Source organism: Bos taurus, chromosome 19, assembly GCF_002263795.3.
Source record: "Bos taurus isolate L1 Dominette 01449 registration number 42190680 breed Hereford chromosome 19, ARS-UCD2.0, whole genome shotgun sequence".
NCBI classification, from domain to species: Eukaryota; Metazoa; Chordata; class Mammalia; order Artiodactyla; family Bovidae; genus Bos; species Bos taurus.
In genome coordinates, this window is record NC_037346.1 from 45,101,111 (window position 1) to 45,120,443 (window position 19,333).

General features: G+C 45.3%; 1 protein-coding gene across 5 annotated transcripts in view; it reads right to left on the reverse strand.

Moving 5' to 3' along the window:
• Window positions 1-19,333, reverse strand: part of PLEKHM1 (pleckstrin homology and RUN domain containing M1) — a 57,196-nt gene that overhangs the window by 21,161 nt on the left and 16,702 nt on the right. For all 5 annotated transcript variants that reach the window (XM_024980937.2, XM_024980934.2, XM_024980936.2 and 2 more), the window contains one exon: window positions 14,758-15,163. In XM_024980937.2, the coding sequence (XP_024836705.1) occupies window positions 14,758-15,163 (406 nt within the window). The remainder of the gene's footprint in view (window positions 1-14,757; window positions 15,164-19,333) is intronic.

Below are 19,333 nucleotides of genomic sequence, written 5' to 3' on the forward strand. Positions count from 1 at the left end.
CTTTTTATTACCAATTAATATTCCAATTATGGATTTATCATGTTTTATATATCCACTCCTCAGAGGATGGACATATGAGTAGTTTTCTGCTTTTTGGCAATTATGAATAATGCTGCAGAGAACCTTGATGTATAAGTTTTTCTGTGGATGCATGTTTTCTATTCTCTTGGTACACACCTAGGAGTGGAATTGATGGATAATATAATAACAAAAAAGATCTCAATGACCCAGATGACCACGATGGTGTGATCACTCACCTACAGCCAGACATCCTGGAATACGAAGTCAACTGGGCCTTAGGAAGCATCACTACAAACAAAGCTAGTGGAGGTGATGGAATTCCAGCTGAGTTAGTTCAAATCCTAAAAGATGATGTGTGAAAGTGCTGCACTCAATATGCCGGCAAATTTGGAAAACTCAGCAGTGGCCACAGGACTGGAAAAGGTCAGTTTTCATTCCAACCCCAAAGAAAGGCAATGCCAAAGAATGCTCAAAGTACTGCACAACTGCACTCATCTCACACACTAGTAAAGTAATGCTCAGAATTCTCCAAGCCAGGCTCCAACAGTACATGAACTGAGAACTTCCAGGTGTTCAAGCTGGATTTAGAAAAGGCAGAGGAACCAGAGATCAAATTGCCAACATCTGTTGGATCATAGAAAAAGCAAAAGAATTCCAGAAAAACATCTGCTTCATTGATTATGCTAAGCCTTTGACTGTGTGCATCACAACAAACTGTGAAAAATTCTTCAAGACACGGGAATACCAGACCATCTTACCTGCCTCCTGAGAAACCTGTATACAGGTCAAGAAGCAACACTTAGAACCGGACATGGAACAACAGACTGGTTTCAAATCGGGAAAGGAGTACGTCAAGGCTGTATATTGTCACCCTGCTTATTTAACTTATATGCAGAGTACATCATGAGAAACGCTGGGCTGGATGAAGCACAAACTGGAATCAGGATTGCTGGGAGAAATATCAATAACCTCAGATATGCAGATGACACCACCCTTATGGCAGAAAGCTAAGAGGAACTAAAAGAGCCTCTTTTTGAAAGTGAAAGACAGTGAAAATGCTGACTTAAAACTCAGCATTCAAAAAATGAAGATCATGGCACCTGGTCCCATCACTTTCTAGCAAATAGATGGGGAAACAGTGGAAACAGTGAGAGATTTTATTTTCTTGGGCTGCAAAATCATTGCAGATGATGACTGCAGCCATGAAATAAAAAAGACGCTTGCTCCTTGAAAGAAAAGCTATGACCAACCTAGACAGCATATTAAAAAGCAGAGACATTACTTTGCCAACAAAGGTCCGTCTAGTCAAAGCTATGGTTTTTCCAGTAGCCGTGTATGGATGTGAGAGTTGGACCATAAAGAAAGCAAGAAAGCTGAGTGCCGAAGAATTAATGCTTTTGAACTGTGGTGTTGGAGGAGACTCTTGAGAGTCCCTTGGACTGCAAGGAGATCCAACCAGTCAACCCTGAAGGAAATCAATCCTGAATATTCATTGGAAGGATTGATGCTGAAGCTCCAATACTTTGGCCATCTGATGTGAAGAACTGACTCATTAGAAAAGACCCTGATGCTAGGAGAGATTGAAGGCGGGAGGAGAAGGGGATGACAGAGGATGGGATGGTTGGATGGCATCACAGACTCAATGGACATGAGTTTGAGCACACTCTGGAAGTTGGTGATGGACAGGGAAGCCTGGCATGCTGCAGTCCATGGGGTCACAAACAGCTGGACACAACTAAGCAACTGAACTCAACTGATGATAACTACGTCTAACATTTGAGGAATTTCCAAGCTGTTTTCCTAAGTGGCTGTACTATTTGACCTTCCCACCAGCAATGTATGAGGGTTCCGATTTTTCCACATCCTCTCCATCATTATTATCTGTATTTTTGATTATAGTCAGATGAGTGTATGGCTATAATATGCAGTGCACACTTATGCTTTTTATTTGCATTTCTCTGATGTCTAAAAACACTGGGCATGTTTTCATATGCTTATTGGTCATTTGTATATTTTCTCTGGAGAAAGGTCTATTCAAATCCTTTGCCGATTTTCAAATTGGTTTATTTGTTCTTTTGTCGTGTTATGGGTTGAACTGTGTGTGTCCCCCCGACAACCCTGCAAAAGATATGCTGGAATCCTACCCCCCAGTACCTTAGAATGTGACCTTATCTGGAAAGTAGAGTTGTTGCAAATGTGTTAAGATGAGGTCATACTGGGGTACAGTGGGCCCTTCACCCAATGTGACCGATCTACTTATAAGAGGAGAAAAGAGAACACGCAGAGAACACCGAGCCAAGCCAGAGATCCAGAGGGAGAGCCCCATGTGGTGACAGGGGCAGGGCCTGCAGTGATGTGTCTACAAGCCGGGGAGTGCCCAGGGCTGCTGGCGACACTACAGGCTGAGAGAAAGGCGTGGAACAGATTCTTCCTCAGAATCTCCTGAAGGAACCAACCCTGCCAGCATCTGGACCGTGCACTTCTGGCCTCCAGACCCATCAGATATACCAGTTGCCCCTTATCTATGGTTTCAGTTACCCACAGCCAACTTAATTTGCCATTAAGTGGCAAATTCCAGAAATAAACCATTCACAAGTTTTGCACTGTGACCCTTCTGAGTAGTGTGATGAAACCTCTCATCGTCCTTCTCCACCCTGCCTGGGACGTGAATCACCCCTTTATCCCACTATCAGTCACTTCATTAGTAGCCCTCTTGGTTATCAGATCGTCCACCGTGGTATCACACTGCTTGTGTTCATGGAACCCTGATTTACTTAATAAGGGCCCCAAAGCACAAGATGAGTGATGCTGGCAATTCGGATCTGCCAGAGAAGCCGTAAAGTGCTTTCTTTAAGTAACACAGTAAAAGTTCTCGACTAAATAAGGAAAGAAATAAAGGATATTCAAAAGTTGTTAAGATGTACGGTAAGAAAGGGTCTTCTATCTGTGAGATTATGAAGAAGGAAAAATAAATTTGTGCCAGCTTTGTTGCTGCACCTCAAACTACAGAAGCTATACCCACAGCACGTGAATAAGTGCTTAAAGTTAAGATGGAAAAGGCATTACATTGGTACAGTAAGATATTCGGGGGGCTGAGAGGTCACATTCACATAACTTTTGTTACAGAACACTGTTATACCTGCTCTATTTTATTATTGTTAATCTTTTACTGTGCCTAATTTTTTTAATAGATTTTTTGATGTGGACCGTTTTCAGAGTTTTTATTGAGTTTGTTACAATATTGCTTCTGTTTTCTGTTTTGATTTTTTGGTCACCAGGCATGTGGGACCTTAGCCTCCCAACCAGGGATTGAACCTGCACCCGCTGTGTTGGAAGGTGAAATCCTAAGCACTGGACCACTAGGGATGGCCCTTACTGTGCCGAATTTATAAATGAAACTTTATCATTGGTATGTGTGTATGGGAAAAAATATAGTATATGTAGGGTTTGGTACTATCCAGTTTCAGGCATCCACTGGGGATCTTAGCACATATCCCTGTGGATCAGGGGTGACCACTATAATACATTTCTGTGTTTGCAGGCCATCCAGTGTATAGTCTACTCTTTGTTACAGAAGCTGCTGCTGCTGCTAAGTCAATTCAGTCGTGTCCGACTCTGTGCGACCCCATAGACAGGCAGCCCACCAGGCTCCCCCGTCCCTGGGATTCTCCAGGCAAGAACACTGGAGTGGGTTGCCATTTCCTTCTCCAATGCATGAAAGTGAAAGTGAAGTGGCTCAGTCGTGCCTGACTCTTAGCGACCCCATGGACTGCAGCCTACCAGGCTCCTCTGTCCATGGATTTTCCAGGCAAGAGTACTGGAGTGGGGTGCCATTGCCTTCTCCGTTCACAGAATAATCAATCATATATCAAATCATCACAAAAATACTATAAATATCTTACAACTTTGTAAATTATACTCAATAAAGTTGAAAAAAAATTTTTAAGATATTTTAAAAAGTCTATTTAAAAAATAATGATGAGGAGGATGATGAAAGCTAACGCTTGGAGCCAGGAACTGGACTAAAAGCTTGATATATATTAATTCATTTAATTCTCACAAGAAGCCCTAGGAAGTAAATACAAGTTGCAAGGTTTCTTTCTAAGTTCGGGGTACTAGGCCCATATCAGATACATGATCTGCAAATAATTTCTCCAGTTCTGTGAGTTACCTTTTAACTTTTTTGATAGTGCCCTTTAAGGCTTCCCTGGCAACTCAGAGGTTAAAGCATCTGCCTGCAATGTGGGAGACCCGGTTTCAATCCCTGGGTCAGGAAGATCCCCTGGAGAAGAGAAAGGCAACCCACTCCAGTATTCTTCCCTGGAGAATCCCATGGACAGAGGAGCCTGGTAGGCTACAGTCCCTGGGGTCGAAAAGAGACATGACTGAGCGACTTCACTTTCACTTTTCACTTTCTTTAAGGCAGAAAATTTTTAAATTTTGATGAAGTCCAATTTATCTGTTTTTTCTTTTGTCTCTATGCTTTTGGTATCACACTTAAGAACCCACTGCCGGGGCCTTCCCTGGTGGACCAGTGGTTAAGAATCCACCTTCCAATGCAGGTGACGCGGGTTCAACCCTTGGTCAGGGAACTAAGATCTCATGTGCCACGGGGCAACTAAGGCAACATGCCACAACTAGAGAGCCCCCATGCCACAGTGAACAGCCTGCACGTGGCAATGAAAGGGTTCCCCGTGCTGTGGCTAGGACTTGATGCAGCCAAATACATAAATACATAAACATTAAAAAAAAATGATTGCCTAAGCCAAGGTTACAAAGATTTACTCCTATGTTTTCTGCAAAGAGGTTTACAGTTTTAGCTTTTATGCCTAGATCTGTGATCAGTTTTGAGTTAATTTTTGTATATGGTGTGAGGAAAGGATCCACCTTTATGCACGTGGATAACCAGTTGTCCCAGCACCATTTGTTAAAGGGATGTTGAATTTTTCAGCGCTGCTTGTAGGGTTTGAGATGGAGGAGGCATGGGCAGACAAGACCCAGAGATATCACTAGCTCCTCTGCATTTACTTCCCATTTCTGAGCAGGTCCCCAAGGCTCCAGGCAGCCAGGCCATGCCCCTTCCTTCTCTGCTATCTCCCTGAATCTGATGTTGCTCACTGGGCTGACGGAAGTGCGGTAGGGGTCAGGAGGCTCGTGGGAATGAATTCTGGCTCTTTTTCTTCACTATTTCAAGTGCTCCCTGTCTTTTTGTGCCTAAGCGTCATGGGAGAGCAGAGGCAGGGAAGCTGGCTGGATGCCCTCAGTGGCTGTCTACACAGAGGAAGTGAGTCACCCAAGGGCTGCAACCAGCCCAGCTGTTGTGTTAAGTGCCAAAAACCTCACTCTGATGTTGCTATTTCCAACCCCTAAATTAAGGCTGCCCTCCCCACTCCCACAGACAGGGAAGGGGAGCAGGGCTGGAGCTGCCCAGAACGTCAGAAGGATTGGTTTGAACAGCTTCGTCCATTCAGATGCTGTCAAGTTCCTTAAGCCAAGAGTGGTGAGTTCTGAGTCAGGAGCTTGGTGGCAGGGAGGCTCACAGAACTTGGCTTCCAAAGCTTCTTCCAAAACCCTCAGAACCAGCAGGTGCTTCCTTCTGCCAGTGACAGGACAATGTGTCAATCAGGGTGACTGCCAGGGACCACTCACAACTCAGGATCCCTGAACAAAGCCTGTCTAAGTCATCAACACCCAGGGGAACTCCCTAAGGAAATTGGGCTGCAGGAGCAATCCTGTGGCCATCCAGGGAAATTCCTGGAGCTTGGCGCACACAACCTGGGAAACCCTTATGGGAGAGACCACTTTTCCTTAAGACTCAGCTCAGAGGTCATTCATCACCTCCTCCTGGAAGCTGTCCTTACTCATCCTCAGCCTACACCCCCTCCAACCCACCCCCAGGTAGGTTTGAGATCCCTTCTGCGCTCCTATGGCATTTTACGCTTACCTCCATCCTAGCACCTACAAAGCTGTTTGGAATGGTCATTCTTTGTGCCTGGCACAGAGTTATAAAAGATGAGGGGGGTACTTCCCTAGTGGTCCAGTGGCTAAGCCTCTGCACCCGCTAAGCAGGGGACCTGGGTTTGATCCTCGGTCAGGGAACTAGATTCCACATGCCACAATGAAAGATCCCACATGCTGAAACTAAGACCTGATGCAGTAACTAAGACCCAACACAGTACAAAAATAAATAAACATATATTTTTTAAAAAGATACGGTGGGAATTCCCTGGTGGTCCAGTGGTTGGGATTTGGTGCTTTTCACTGCTGAGGGCCCAGGGTTTAGTCCCTAGTTGAGGAATTAAGATCCCACAAGTCACAGGCATAGCATGGTTCCCCCAAAAACCCAAAAAGATGAGGGAATAAATCTTGACTATCCAAATGTTTTCAATGTAAAATAACAAAGGTGGGGTGAGGAAACAAGGAAGGAGACACATGTGGATTTTGTGATGCTGTACGCTGCCGTACCATATAACTGTGCTTATTTCACATGCTAGCAAGGTTATGTTCAAAATCTTTCAACGTAGCTACATGAACCGAGAACTTCCAGATGTACAAGCTGGGTTTCAAAGAGGCAGAGGAACCAGAGAGCAAATTGCCAACACTTATTGGATCGAAAAACATCTACTTCTGCTTTACCGACTATGCTAAAGCTTTTGAATGTGTGGATCACAGCACACTGTGGAAAATTCTTAAAGAGACTGGAGTATGAGACCACCTTACCTGCCTCCCAAGAAACTTGTATGCAGGTCAGGAAGCAACAGTTAGAACAGGATATACAACTGACTGGTTCAAAATTGGGAAAGGAGTAAGTCAAGGCTGTATATTGTCACCCTGCTTATTTAACTTAGAGTACATCATGTGAAATGCTGGACTGGATGAATCACAAATTGGAATCAAGACTGCTAGGAGAAAATATCAACAACCTTAGATATGCAGACAATACCACTCTAGTTGAAGAAAGTGAAGAGGAACTAAAGAGCCTCTTGAAGAGGGTGAAAGAGGAGAGTAAAAGAGCTGGCTTGAAATTCAGCATTCAAAAAACTAAGATCGTGGCACCGAGTCCCATCACTTCATGGCAAATAGAAGGGGAAAAAGTGGAAGCAGTGACAGATTTTATTTTCTTGGGCTCCAAAATCACTTTGGACAGCGACTGCAGCCATGAAATTAAAAGACGTTTGCTCCTTGGCAGGAAAGCTATGACAAACCTAGACAGCATATTAAAAAACACAGACATCACTTTGCCGACAAAGGTCTGTATAGTCAAAGCTACTGTTTTTCCAGTAGTCATGTATGGATGTGAGAGCTGGACCATAAAGAAGGCTGACTGCCAAAGAACTGATGCTTTCAAATAGTGGTGCTGGAGAAGATTCTTGAGACTTCCTTGGACTGCATGGAAATCAAACCAGTCAATCCTAAAGGAATTCAGCCCTGAACATTCATTGGAAGGACTGCTGCTGAACCTGAAGCTTCAGTACTTTGACCACCTGATGTGAAAAGCCAACTCATTGGAAAAGATCCTGATGCTGGGCAAGAATAAAGGCAAAAGGAGAAGGGGGCAGCAGAGGATGAGGTGGCTGGAGAGCATCACGACACAATGGACTTGAATCTGAGCAAATGCCCGGAGACGGTGGAGGACAGAGGAGCCTGGCATGCTGCAGTCCATGACTTAGCGACTGAACAACAACATGCTCACTGGTGAGGGCTTCTCTCTCCAAGGAGGAGAGGGAGACTGCTGGGAAGTATCCACACATGGCCCAGTGACCACAGGCCTCCCACCAGGAAATAAGACTCTGGGGAAAACCTTTTGTTCTCTTAAGCAATAGAGAAAAACAGTGGGAACGCTGGGTCCTTGGAGCTTCTGCACATGAGCCTGGACTGAGCTCTATAGCTGTGCCCCACTCCAGGATCCCGAGTTATTACAGGGAGGGGGAAGCACACCACTGTGCCCCCTCCCCACCTTCCTGCCTCCTGCTCACTCAGGGGCCCCCGTCTGGCCTGTTCCTGTGGGGGGAGATCACCATTGACCCAGGATCTAAGCCAGAGCAGCACCTGCCACCAGCACCCAAGATGGAAGAATGCCACGTGGAGTTACTACAGGTACCGGGATGCTACGCACAACAGCTGAATCCCTGAGAGGCGTCTGGCAGAGGGGTGAGATGTCAGGTCTCTAGACCACTTTCAAAACATCCCTTTTGTTCAGTCTGTCCTCATCACGTCAGGTGAAAGGACTGCCTGTGGCCTGACTTGGCAGAGCGACCACATTCCAGAGGTCAGTGGTCCCTGAAGGGAGTGATTAGAGCCAAGTCTCAGAAGTCAGACTGTCCTCTGGGATTCAAACTGAGAAACCAACTCACGACTTTCCAGATGCCACATACGCAGAGTCACTCCAGTCCTTCCCAGCACTTAACACAAGTGTAACTGTGATGCAGATGGCCTTTGTCTAACCCAGTGTCTGTCTCCAGAGAGCAGGGCCTCTGTTCTGCTCCATCACTCTACCAAGCGTAGTGCTGGGCCCATAGCTGGGGTTCTGAATAAAATTAATTAAAAACAAAGTTTTAAAGCAAGGCTGAATGGCTCTCGGATAAACAGCAATGACTCAGTGACAGCAGCATAGCAAGAGTCGAATCCCAGGGGCAGCACAGGGACTGTCTCCTGGGCAAGGGGGATGGATGGGCACACAGCTGCCCCCTGGGGACAGGCCCCAGGAGGGACCAGCATCTTACACTGGGCTCGGCATCTGGTGCCCTGATGCCATGTTCCCCAAGCAACCCTCCAGCAACCAGACTCCCCTGAGGCTGGCCAGGAGGCAGCGGGTGAGCTGGCTGGACTGGCCTGCCTGCCCCACGCACCCAGTGGAGTATTCCTCCATGTAAACTTACAGGCTGGCATCTTGAGAGTCTTTGGAGAACTGAAGAACTTCACTGATACCTACTCTCTCTCAGGTACAGTGCTCAGAGCTAAGGGAGCAGGCATGGTCTTTTGTATCACGCAGATAATATTCTAGACAGAAACAAGGCAATAAACAAGTAGACAAAGATATAACAGAATCTAACCAAGTGAGGAGTATCATACAGTGAAGCAGGTGAGAAGGAAAGAGAGTCACTGGGGAGGGTGTTTTTGAAACAGGGTGGTCAGGGAAGGCTGAACGGACACTGAGGAAAAGCAGCGAGATGGGAAACAGTTCAAGCAGAGGCAACAGCAAGTGTAAAAGCTTCAGGGACTTCCCTGGTGGGCCACTGGTTAAGAATCCACCTGCCAATGCATGGGACACAGGTTCGATCTCTGGTCCAGGAAGTAAGATCCCACATGCCACAGGGCAACTAAGCCTGCAAACCACAACTACTGAAGGCTGACAGCCTAGGGCCCGTGTTCGACGAGAAGCCACCGCAACGAGCGGCCCGTGCACCGCAACAGAGTAGCCCCCGCTCACCGCAACTAGAGAAAGTCTGTGTACAGCAACGAAGACCTAGTACAGTCAAAAATAAATAAGTAACCTTATTTTTAAAAATGTAAAAGCCAGGGCTGGAAGGTGCTGGGTTTGTGAGCAGCTGCATGAAGGCTGGGGTGGGGTCGGGAGAGGTGTCAAAACTTGGTTAGCAGAGGAAGATTTTTGTTGACAAAACAAGCTGTCCCGTCCACCAGCTTTGGGACCCTGGCAAGATAGGATGTCTGAGCCTGCAAAGCAGAAGCTGGCCCTGGACAGGAGTGAAGGCACCCCAGTCAAGGCCACTCTGGGGAACCCTGTTTGGGGCCCACAGCCGCCGACCCCAGGGGACATCCCTCTCCTTTAGTGGGGGCCACAGAGCCTTTCTCTTCAACCTCAGCGCGTGCTGCTGTTTTCATAGTCACAGCCTTCAGGGCCTTGTGACATTCTGGGCTTGAAGTCACCTTTGGGATAGCAAAAAAGGACAGTCTGATCCACACATACACGGCTCCATGATTTATAGTCGTATTCAATAAACGGCACGAGGTCAATCTGACATCCATGTGGAAAACACCGACCTCATACCAGATCTAAATAAGCTCAGGTGGATCATATACCTAATTGTAAAAGGTAAAATAAGAAAGCTTCTAGAAGAAAATACAGGGATTTCCACAGCCTTCATAGCCTTGGGGTAGAAAGAGATTTTAAAAATAGACACAAAACACATTGGTTGAAAAACAGAAAGACTGATAGGACTTCCCTGGTGGCCCAGTGGCTGAGACTCTGCACTCCCAATGCAGGGGGTCCCAGGTCTGATCCTGGCCAGGGAACCAGACCCCACATGCTGAAACTATAAAAAAAAAAAAAAAAAAAAAAGACTCCACATGCCACAGTCAAAGCCCAGCATAGCTAAATAATTAATACTAAAAAGATAATACCATTGAGAGGTTGCAAAGAGTCGGATACGACTGAGCAACTGAACTGAACTGAACTGAAAGGCCAGCCATAGATTATATGAACATATTTGCTATTATATATATATGTATTTTTTTCTCCAATAAAAGACACATCCATAGTATATAAAGAGCTGCTACAAATCAATAAGGAAAACACAACTCAATTCAAGAATGGGACAATGACTTTAAAGAATGCTTCCAAAAAGCAGATGAAAAGGCATCAGTATCATTAGTCATCAGGGAAATGCAAATTAAAACCACACGAGACCCCACTATACACCTACCAGAGTAGCCAGAATGTAAAAGATTGCCAATACCACTGACTATGACGAAGGACAATGAAAATGCTCACATTGCTAATGTGAGTATAAGTTAGTACAAGCCCTTTGAAAACTGTTTGGCAGTATCTCAGTTCAGTCCAGTTCAGTTCAGTCTCTCAGTCACGTCCGACTCTTTGCGACCCCATGGACTGCAGCACGCCAGGCTTCCCTGTCTAGAGCTCACCACATGGCTACCCAGTGACCTAGCAATTCCATTCTTAGATGCACACCCAGAAACAAATGGAGAAGGCAATGGCACCCCACTCCAGTACTCTTGCCTGGAAAATCCCATGGACGAAGGAGCCTGGTAGGCTGCAGTCCATGGGGTCGCTAAGAGTCAGGCATGACTGAGCGACTTCACTTTCACTTTTCACTTTCATGCACTGGAGAAGGAAATGGCAACCCACTCCAGTATTCTTGCCTGGAGAATCCCAGGGACGGGGGGAGCCTGGTGGGCTGCTGTCTATGGGGTCGCACAGAGTCGGACACGACTGAAGCTACTTAGCAGCAGCAGCAGCAGCAGAAACGAATACATGGGTTCACTGAAAGGCAAGTATAGGAATGCTCATATCTCCTTTCTTCAAAATAGCCCAAACCTGAAAATAACTCAAACGTCTATTACGGGACAGTGAATACATTACAGGAATTGACTCTACGGGACATTGTGATATATTCTATGGGCTTCCCAGGTGGCACCAGTGGTAAAGAATCTGTATTCTTATGGTGGCGTACTACAGAACAATGGAAAAGAATCTCAGGCTGTAGATGAGGCTCACATATATAACGTTCAGTGAAAGAACTAAAAGAGCATATACTATATGATTCTAAAGTTCAACAACAGGAAAGACTTTATGGGATACAAGTCAGAACTGTGGTTTCCTTTGGAGTGGGGGTGGCAGTGAGTGGAAGAGGGCAGAAGCGAAACTTCTGGTGGCTGGAAATGTTCTATATCTCAATCTGGATGGTGGTTACAGAGTGTATGTGATATGCAAGTATCCACTGAGGTGTACATTGAGGATCTGGGTGCTTTAAATACATCATTCCTCAAAAAAATGTTTAAAGGGGAAAGTGGGACAATTCAACGGGCAAATAGTCATCTCACCAGGGACCTCCCTGGTGGCCCAGTGGTAAAGAATCTGCCTCCTAATGCAAGGGATGTGCGTTTGAGCCCTGGTTGGGGCACCAAGATCCCACATGCCGCTGGGCAACCATGCTCATGTGCTACAACCAGAGAAGCTCTTGAGCCACAGTGAAGACGCAGCACAGCCAATAAATAAATAAAAATGTGGGAAAAGTCTTTCCAACAAATGGTGCTCGTATAACTGTATAAGCACACATAAAAAAATGAAGTCAGGCACCATTCTTTTACCAAATACAAAAATTAACTCTTAAGTGGATCATAGATTTAAAAGTAAAAGATGAAACCATAACATTTAGAACACATGGGAGTAACTTTCCATGACCTTGGATTAGAAAAGGAGTACTTAAGAGATGAAACCGAAAGTACAAGCAACAAAAAAGAGACTATATCAAAATTCAAAACGTTTATGCTTTAAATGATACCATCAAGAAAGTGAAAAGATAATGCACAGAATGGGAGAAAAATCTGCAAATCATTTATCTAGGAAAGGTCTAGCATCTAGAATACAGAAAAAAACTGTAATTTATTACATAGCCCTATTTAAGTCTAGGCAATCTTTTTTGGCCATGGCATGTGGCATATGGAAATCTTAGTTCCCTGACCAGGGGCTGAACCTGTGCCCCCAGCATTAGAAGCACAGAGTCTTAACCACTGGACCACCAGGGAATTCCCAAGAATGAGCAAATGTTTTGAATAGGCATTTCTTCAAAGAAAAACACAAATGATAATGAGCACATGAAAAGATGCTCAACATCATTAGTCATCAGGCAAATGTAAATCAAAACCATAATGAGATACCACTTGTATAATAAAAAAAATAAAACAGTAAGAACTGTTGGTGATGATGTAGAGAAATATACTGCTGGTTGAAATATAAAACAAGACAACTGCTTTTGGAAAATAGTTTGGCAGTTTCTCAAAAGATTAAATATAGAGATGCAATATGATCCCAAAATTGTACTTTAAGCTATGCACCCAAAAAAGTTAAAAACATATGTCCGAGCAAAAAATTATACATGAATGTTCATAGTAGCATTATTCACAACAGTCAAAAAGTAGGAAAAATGCCAATGTTTATTAACTCATGAATGGATAAATAAAATGTGATACATCCATATGACGGAATTTACAATGGGATATTAAAAAAAAAAGACAAAGTGCTAATACATGCCACAACATGGATGAACTTTAAAAACATTTTGCTAATTGAAACTAAGCCAATCACAAATGTGATTATATGGTTCTATATATGTAACATGTCCAGAACAGGCAAATCCATAGACAGAGTAGATTAGTGGTTGCTTGGGGTTGAGCAAGGTGAGGAGAGGCAGGAGAGTGGGAGGAAAGGACAGGAGTCATTGCTAATGGTAGGGGGATTCTTTTATGGAAGATGGAAATATTTAAACTTAGACTGTGGTGATGGATGTACAACTGTGAATAAAAAAAACTTGAATTATACACTTAATTAGGTGAATAGTATGGTATGTGAATTATATCACAATAAAGCTGTTAAAAGAGGGGGTGGGGGTGCCTCCTGTAGTCTATTTCATGGCCCTGGCCCATCCTGAGTTATAGAATCTGGAAGCTACAGGCCAAAGAAGGGACATTTGTGGATGGAGCTGAAAGAGTAAGACTGTATGCCCAACATGAGCCCCAGACACAGCTGGGATGAGCTCTGGGTTTTGTGCACTCCAGTTCCTACTTCTGCTTTTCATGACCCAAGAACAAATGTGAAATGGCACCAGAACTCGAGTTCACAGTTTGACTACTGCTTCGCTGGGCCCCCCAGTTCCAGCCTCTACTCTCAGGGCTGTTTCCAGGACAGTCCCAGGGCTGGCTTCTTCGGGTCATCAACACACTGGAATAGCTTATTCTAGAACAGTGTTGTCCCACAGAAACACAATGCAAGTCACAGAGGTCATCTTAGATGCTCTAGGACCCACATTAAAGAAAGTTAAAAAAAAAAGGTGAAGTTAATTTTAATAACTTTAATTTTAAAGTTAATTAGAACTTTATATTTTATTTAAAATACGTATTTAAAATGCTTTCATTTTAATGTGATCAATAAGCACACTTATGGTTGCCAAGAGGAAAGGAAGAGATAGGGAGTTTGGGATGCTATATTTAAAATGGATAACCAACAAAGACCTACATATAGCACATGGAACTCTACTCAATGTTATGTGGCAGCCTGTATGGGAGGGGAGTTAGGGGGAGAATAAATACATGTATATGTATGGTTGAACCCCTCTGCTGTTCACCTGAAACTATCACAACATTGTTAATCAGCTATACCCCAATACCAAATAAAAAGTTCAAAAAAAAAAAAAAGACACACGGTAGCAAAAAAAAAAAAAAATCTGCCTTGCAATGTAGGGAACTCGGGTTTGATCCCTGGTTGGGGAACTAAGATCCCACATGCTGTGGAGCAAGTAAGCCCATGAGCCAAAACTAGAGAATCCCTGCACCACAACAAAAGATCCTGTGTGCCGCAACTGAGCCCTGACGCAGCTAAGTAAATAAATAATAACACGCACCAAGGAGGAAACCAAAGCTCAGTGAGGCATAAGCTGGTGAGTGTCCGTGGTGAAGAGCAGAGCCTGTGGTCGGGAGAGAACTACTTTCTCCATGGCGTGGGTGTGCTGGTGATAGGAGACACCCGTGGGAGGTGATGGGCCGAGAGCCCAGCTCCCATCCACTACTCAACCCCACAGAACATTAGCTCCATCACCACGATGTTGTGTTAATACCGAACCATGCAAGGCGAGGGGGGCTCGGAGAAGGCAGAGGCCACTTGGGTCACTAGCTGGGGGAACCCTACACTGGCTCTGAGACATGCACCAACACCCACTCTCCTCCCGTCCCTTCCCCCCAGACTCAGCTTATACCACTCACCGGACTGGTGGGGGAGGGAACCGCAAGACTGAGCCGAGGTCCGCTATCCTCCGGGGGCTTCTGCTGGCCGCTTTCCTGGCTGGCTGCTCTGGTGGCGTCTCTCACGGGACAAGGAGGCTGCTGGCCTGAAGCACTCCCCGAAAGGACAGCTTGGGCAGGGCCCGGCTGCGGCCAGCCCAGGGGGCTGGGCGCCTGGGCAAGCGGCTCCCGCTTGTGGTCCCCATCTCCAGTTCCAGGGGAGGCCTGGGCATGGCGGGGCTCTGCTGTTTCCTCTGAGTGCAGGGACGTGCTGGTGTTGAGGCCAGGGAAGGGGAGCGGGGCCTGCAGCGTGGGAACCTCCGTTTCTCGGATCGGTCCATTGGCTGGCACAGAGTTTACCTGGGCTTTGCTGAATTCCGACAACACCCTAGAAGTTTTTAAACAAAGAAACCCGTGTGATGGGGCTGTCAGCTGGAATGCCCAAGGCTAAGTGGAAAACTGCCGTTTTGTGATTGAACAAAATAACCCCCTTAGTCATGGCGCTGCTCCCAGCTCCCACACACAGACCCTCCCACCAAAGTTTTTCTCCAGCTGGGACTTGGGCAGGTTCGCTGGCCAGGTGAGTTGTGCAGCCCAGGGTGTCAGGTGACAAAGCTCATAAAGCAGAGAAAAGGACTCGAGGCGAATGGGAACTGCCTGTCTTTTACCCTCTGAGCAGGCTAACTGTGGGTCTGGCGAGTCTGCTCAGCCAAATGGCCGTGTGGCCTGTCCCGCCCCTCGCCGACCTTGGCAGAGCCCTGGTGAATGGTGTCTCCGGGCTGGGCTCCAGCACTCTACTCCCTGGGATGTGGGGTGGGGTGAAGTGAGGATCTTTTTTGTCCCTGGAACAGTAACTGGGCAGCAGGGTTGGGGTGATGGGCTGGGCGTGGAGCCAGAGAAGCCTCACAGTTTCAGAAGCTGCTGCTGGAGAACAGTGCACACAAGCGATGTGGTATGCGTGCCCACGTCCACGGGGGTGTGCCTGATGGGGCTGGCGCTTCCTGCCTCTCAGTGGCAACGTCTGGGGCCAAGGGGGCCAATGTCACTGCCTTTGTGTACACACACACACACACACACACACACACACACACACACACACTGCTATACCTTCTGGAATGTGCACTGGCTAGTGGCTGCTCCTCCCTCCCTCCCTCTCGTGAGGCTTCAGAGAATTCGAGTTCTATTTCTGAAGTAAACCTATTTGCTGTCTCCACCTCTGCTTATGAATCCAGTGAGGATGCCATAGACAAATGCAGGGTCTCGTGTCAAAAGAGCTGTCTGGAGCCCAAGACATCGCACACATCTGCCTTAAAGGCTTAGAGTGGGTGCAGAAGACACATTAAGCTCCCCTGTGTGTGGGCTCATGGAAACAAGGATTTCAGATCTCAAGTTTTCATCTGACTGCCTTCTAGGTGAGCTCTGCTCTTATTTATACCATCATGACCCCAAACAACATTTTAAAGCATTCTAGTCAAGAAGAGGTGACCAACCCACGCATTTCTGGGCAACTGATTTTCAGCATAGGTGCTGAGACATTTCAGTAGGGGAAAGAACAGTCTTTTCAACAAATGGTGCTGGGATAAGTGAATAGTTCCACGCAAAAGAATGAAGTTGGACCCCTATCTCACACCACATAAAAAAAAAAATTAACCCCAGGGGATTTCCCTGTTGGTCCAGTGGTAAAGAATCCGCCTTGCAATGCAGGGAACATGGGTTCAACCCTTGGCTGGGGAACTAAGATCCCATATGTCACAGAGCAACTAAGCCCACAAACCATAACTTGAGAGTCCGTGTACCGCAACTACTGAGCCCATGGGCCACAACTAGAGAATCTGTGTGTTGCAATGAAGATCCCACATGCCACAACTAAGACCTGAGGAAGCTAAATAAATGAATGAATAGTAAAAAAAAAAAAAATTAACCCAGGTAATTCCCTGGTGATCCAGGGGTTAGAATTTGGCCCTTTCGTTGCCTTGGCCCGGGTTCAATGCCTGGTCTGGAAACTAAGATCCCACAAGCTGCGTGGCACAGCCAAAAAAGAAAAACTTAACCCCAAATGGATCAAAGACCTAAAGGTAAGAACTAAAACTATAAAACTCTTAGAAGGAAACAAGCATAAAGCTTCATATCTTTGGATCAGGCAATGGTTTCTTAGATATGACATCTAATGCATAAGCAACTAATAAAAAATATATCTAATAGAAATATTTGCATACAAAATGTGCAAATATTACCATATATCTAAGGGTCTCAGTTCAGTTCAGTTCAGTCGCTCAGTCATGTCCGACTCTTTGCGACCCCATGAATCGCAGCACACCAGGCCTCCCTGTCCATCACCAACTCCTGGAGTTCATTCAGACTCACGTCCATTGAGTCAGTGATGCCATCCACCCATCTCATCCTCTGTTGTCCCCTTCTCCTCCTGCCCCCAATCCCTCCCAGCATCAGAGTCTTTTCCAATGAGTATCTAAGGGTCTAGTACCCAGAATATGGAGCTCTTACAACTTAATAATAAATAACCCAATTTAAAGCCACTTAAAAAATAGGCAAAGGGTTTGAATAGATATAACTCCAAAGAAAGCATACAGATGGCCAACAAAGACAAGAAAAAGTGTTCAAAATCATTAGATAATAGTGAAATACAAATCAAAACCACAATGAGATACTACTCTATGCCCAGTAGGATGGCTATAATAAAAAAGGTAGAGAATAACAAGCATCAGCAAAGATGCAGAGAAATTGGAACTCTTACACGTTGTTGGTGGAAATGTAAAATGGTCTAGCTTCTGTGGAAAATGATTTGATAGTTCCTCAGGATATTAAACATAGAGTTACTACTGGACTCAGCAGTTCTCTGCTTAGGTACATACTCAAGAGAATTAAAACCATGTCCACACAGAACACTTGTACATGAACACACATAGCAACATGATAGCTAAAAAGAAAGAAAACAAATGCCCGTTAACTGATGGATAAAGAAAAACTGTAGTGTATCCACACAATGGACAATGGACAGTATTTGGCCATGACAGGTGCTATAACGTGGAGGAACCTTGAAAACATGGTACTGGGTGAAAGGAGACAGTTGCAAAAAGCCACATATTGCATGACTTGATTGATATTAAATGTCCAGAATAGGGGAATTATAACCAATGGGTAAGGGATGAAAATATTCTTGAATTAGATGGCAGCAGATGCTGGGGACTCTCCTGGTGGTCCAGTGGCTAAGACTCTGCGCTCTCAATGCAGGGAGATTGGGTTCGGTCCTTGGTCAGGGAACTAGATCCTACATGCTGCAACTAAAGATCACGCAGGCTGCAACAAAGATACAAGATCCGGTGTGGCGCAACTAATACCTAATGCAGCCAAATAAATATTTTTTAAAAAAGATAGAATAGATGCTGAATTCACAACCTTGAGACTCTAGTGAAAACCACTGAAAACTACACTTTAAAATGGTGAATTTTAAGCTATGTGAATTCTGTCTCAATAAGTAATGTGGAAGACCTGGATTCAATCCCTGGGTTGGGAAGATCCTCTGGAGGACGGCATGGCAACCCACTCCAGTATTTGTGCCAGGAGAATCCTGATGGACAAAGAAATCCATGGGGTCGCAAAGAGTCGGACATGACTAAGCAACTAAGCACAGCACAGCAAATAAATGGATGACCTGTCAGAGAAAGGTACAGCTGTATTTGTGGGAGAGTTATGGGGGAGGCAGGTGGGGGCTCAGTCCTGCTCTAAAGCTGCACTCTAAAAACGGACCCATGAGAAATCCAAGAGTGCAGCTTGTAGGGAGAAGGCAATGATGAGTTCTGGAGAGAAGAGGGGAGTTTCCACCAGCAAAGGAAGAAGGAACATTTGCTAACCAATTGTATGTGTCCAAACCGCTGGGACAGAATGGGACCTCATCTGAAATGAACTAGCGAGGCAGATTTTTGACAAGGTCCTCTGTGAGGTCTCGACTCCTTGTGGGCTCCCAGGAGGTGGTGTGGTGAGTGATTAAGAGCAGGGCCCCTGAGTTCACCTGGCCTTGGTCAGCATGTGGCTGTGGGCCCCACAATATGAACATGAAGTTCATGGACATAATTCCCTTATCTGAAAAACAGATGTGGTAACAGCATCCATCTTTTATGACTCTGACAAAGATTAAATGAGATAATACAGGTAAAGTGCTTAGTACAGGGTTTGGCACAAAGTAAGTACTCAATAAACACTAACCTCATTATCACTGATAAGGCTGCTTAGCCTCCCTGTACACAAATGCAAAAATGTAAGCAAAGGAGAAGATTTACTGAAACACTCACTAACATTGCCAAAATGGTTATCAAATAGACATGAATCCTGATCTAGAAGAAAGATTTTAATGACAAGAATGGATGGGGTGTTAGAATAAGTTAGTGATTTAATGCCTAGAGAAATGCCACCAAACGGCAAGAAGCCTGTGTGATCAATTAGAGGTTCTGTCAAATCAAAACTAAAGGCAAGGTGAAATGAAGTTCACAGAGCTTCACCAGAACTGGTACCAGTCTTCAGGACCCAGTGAGAATAAGAGACA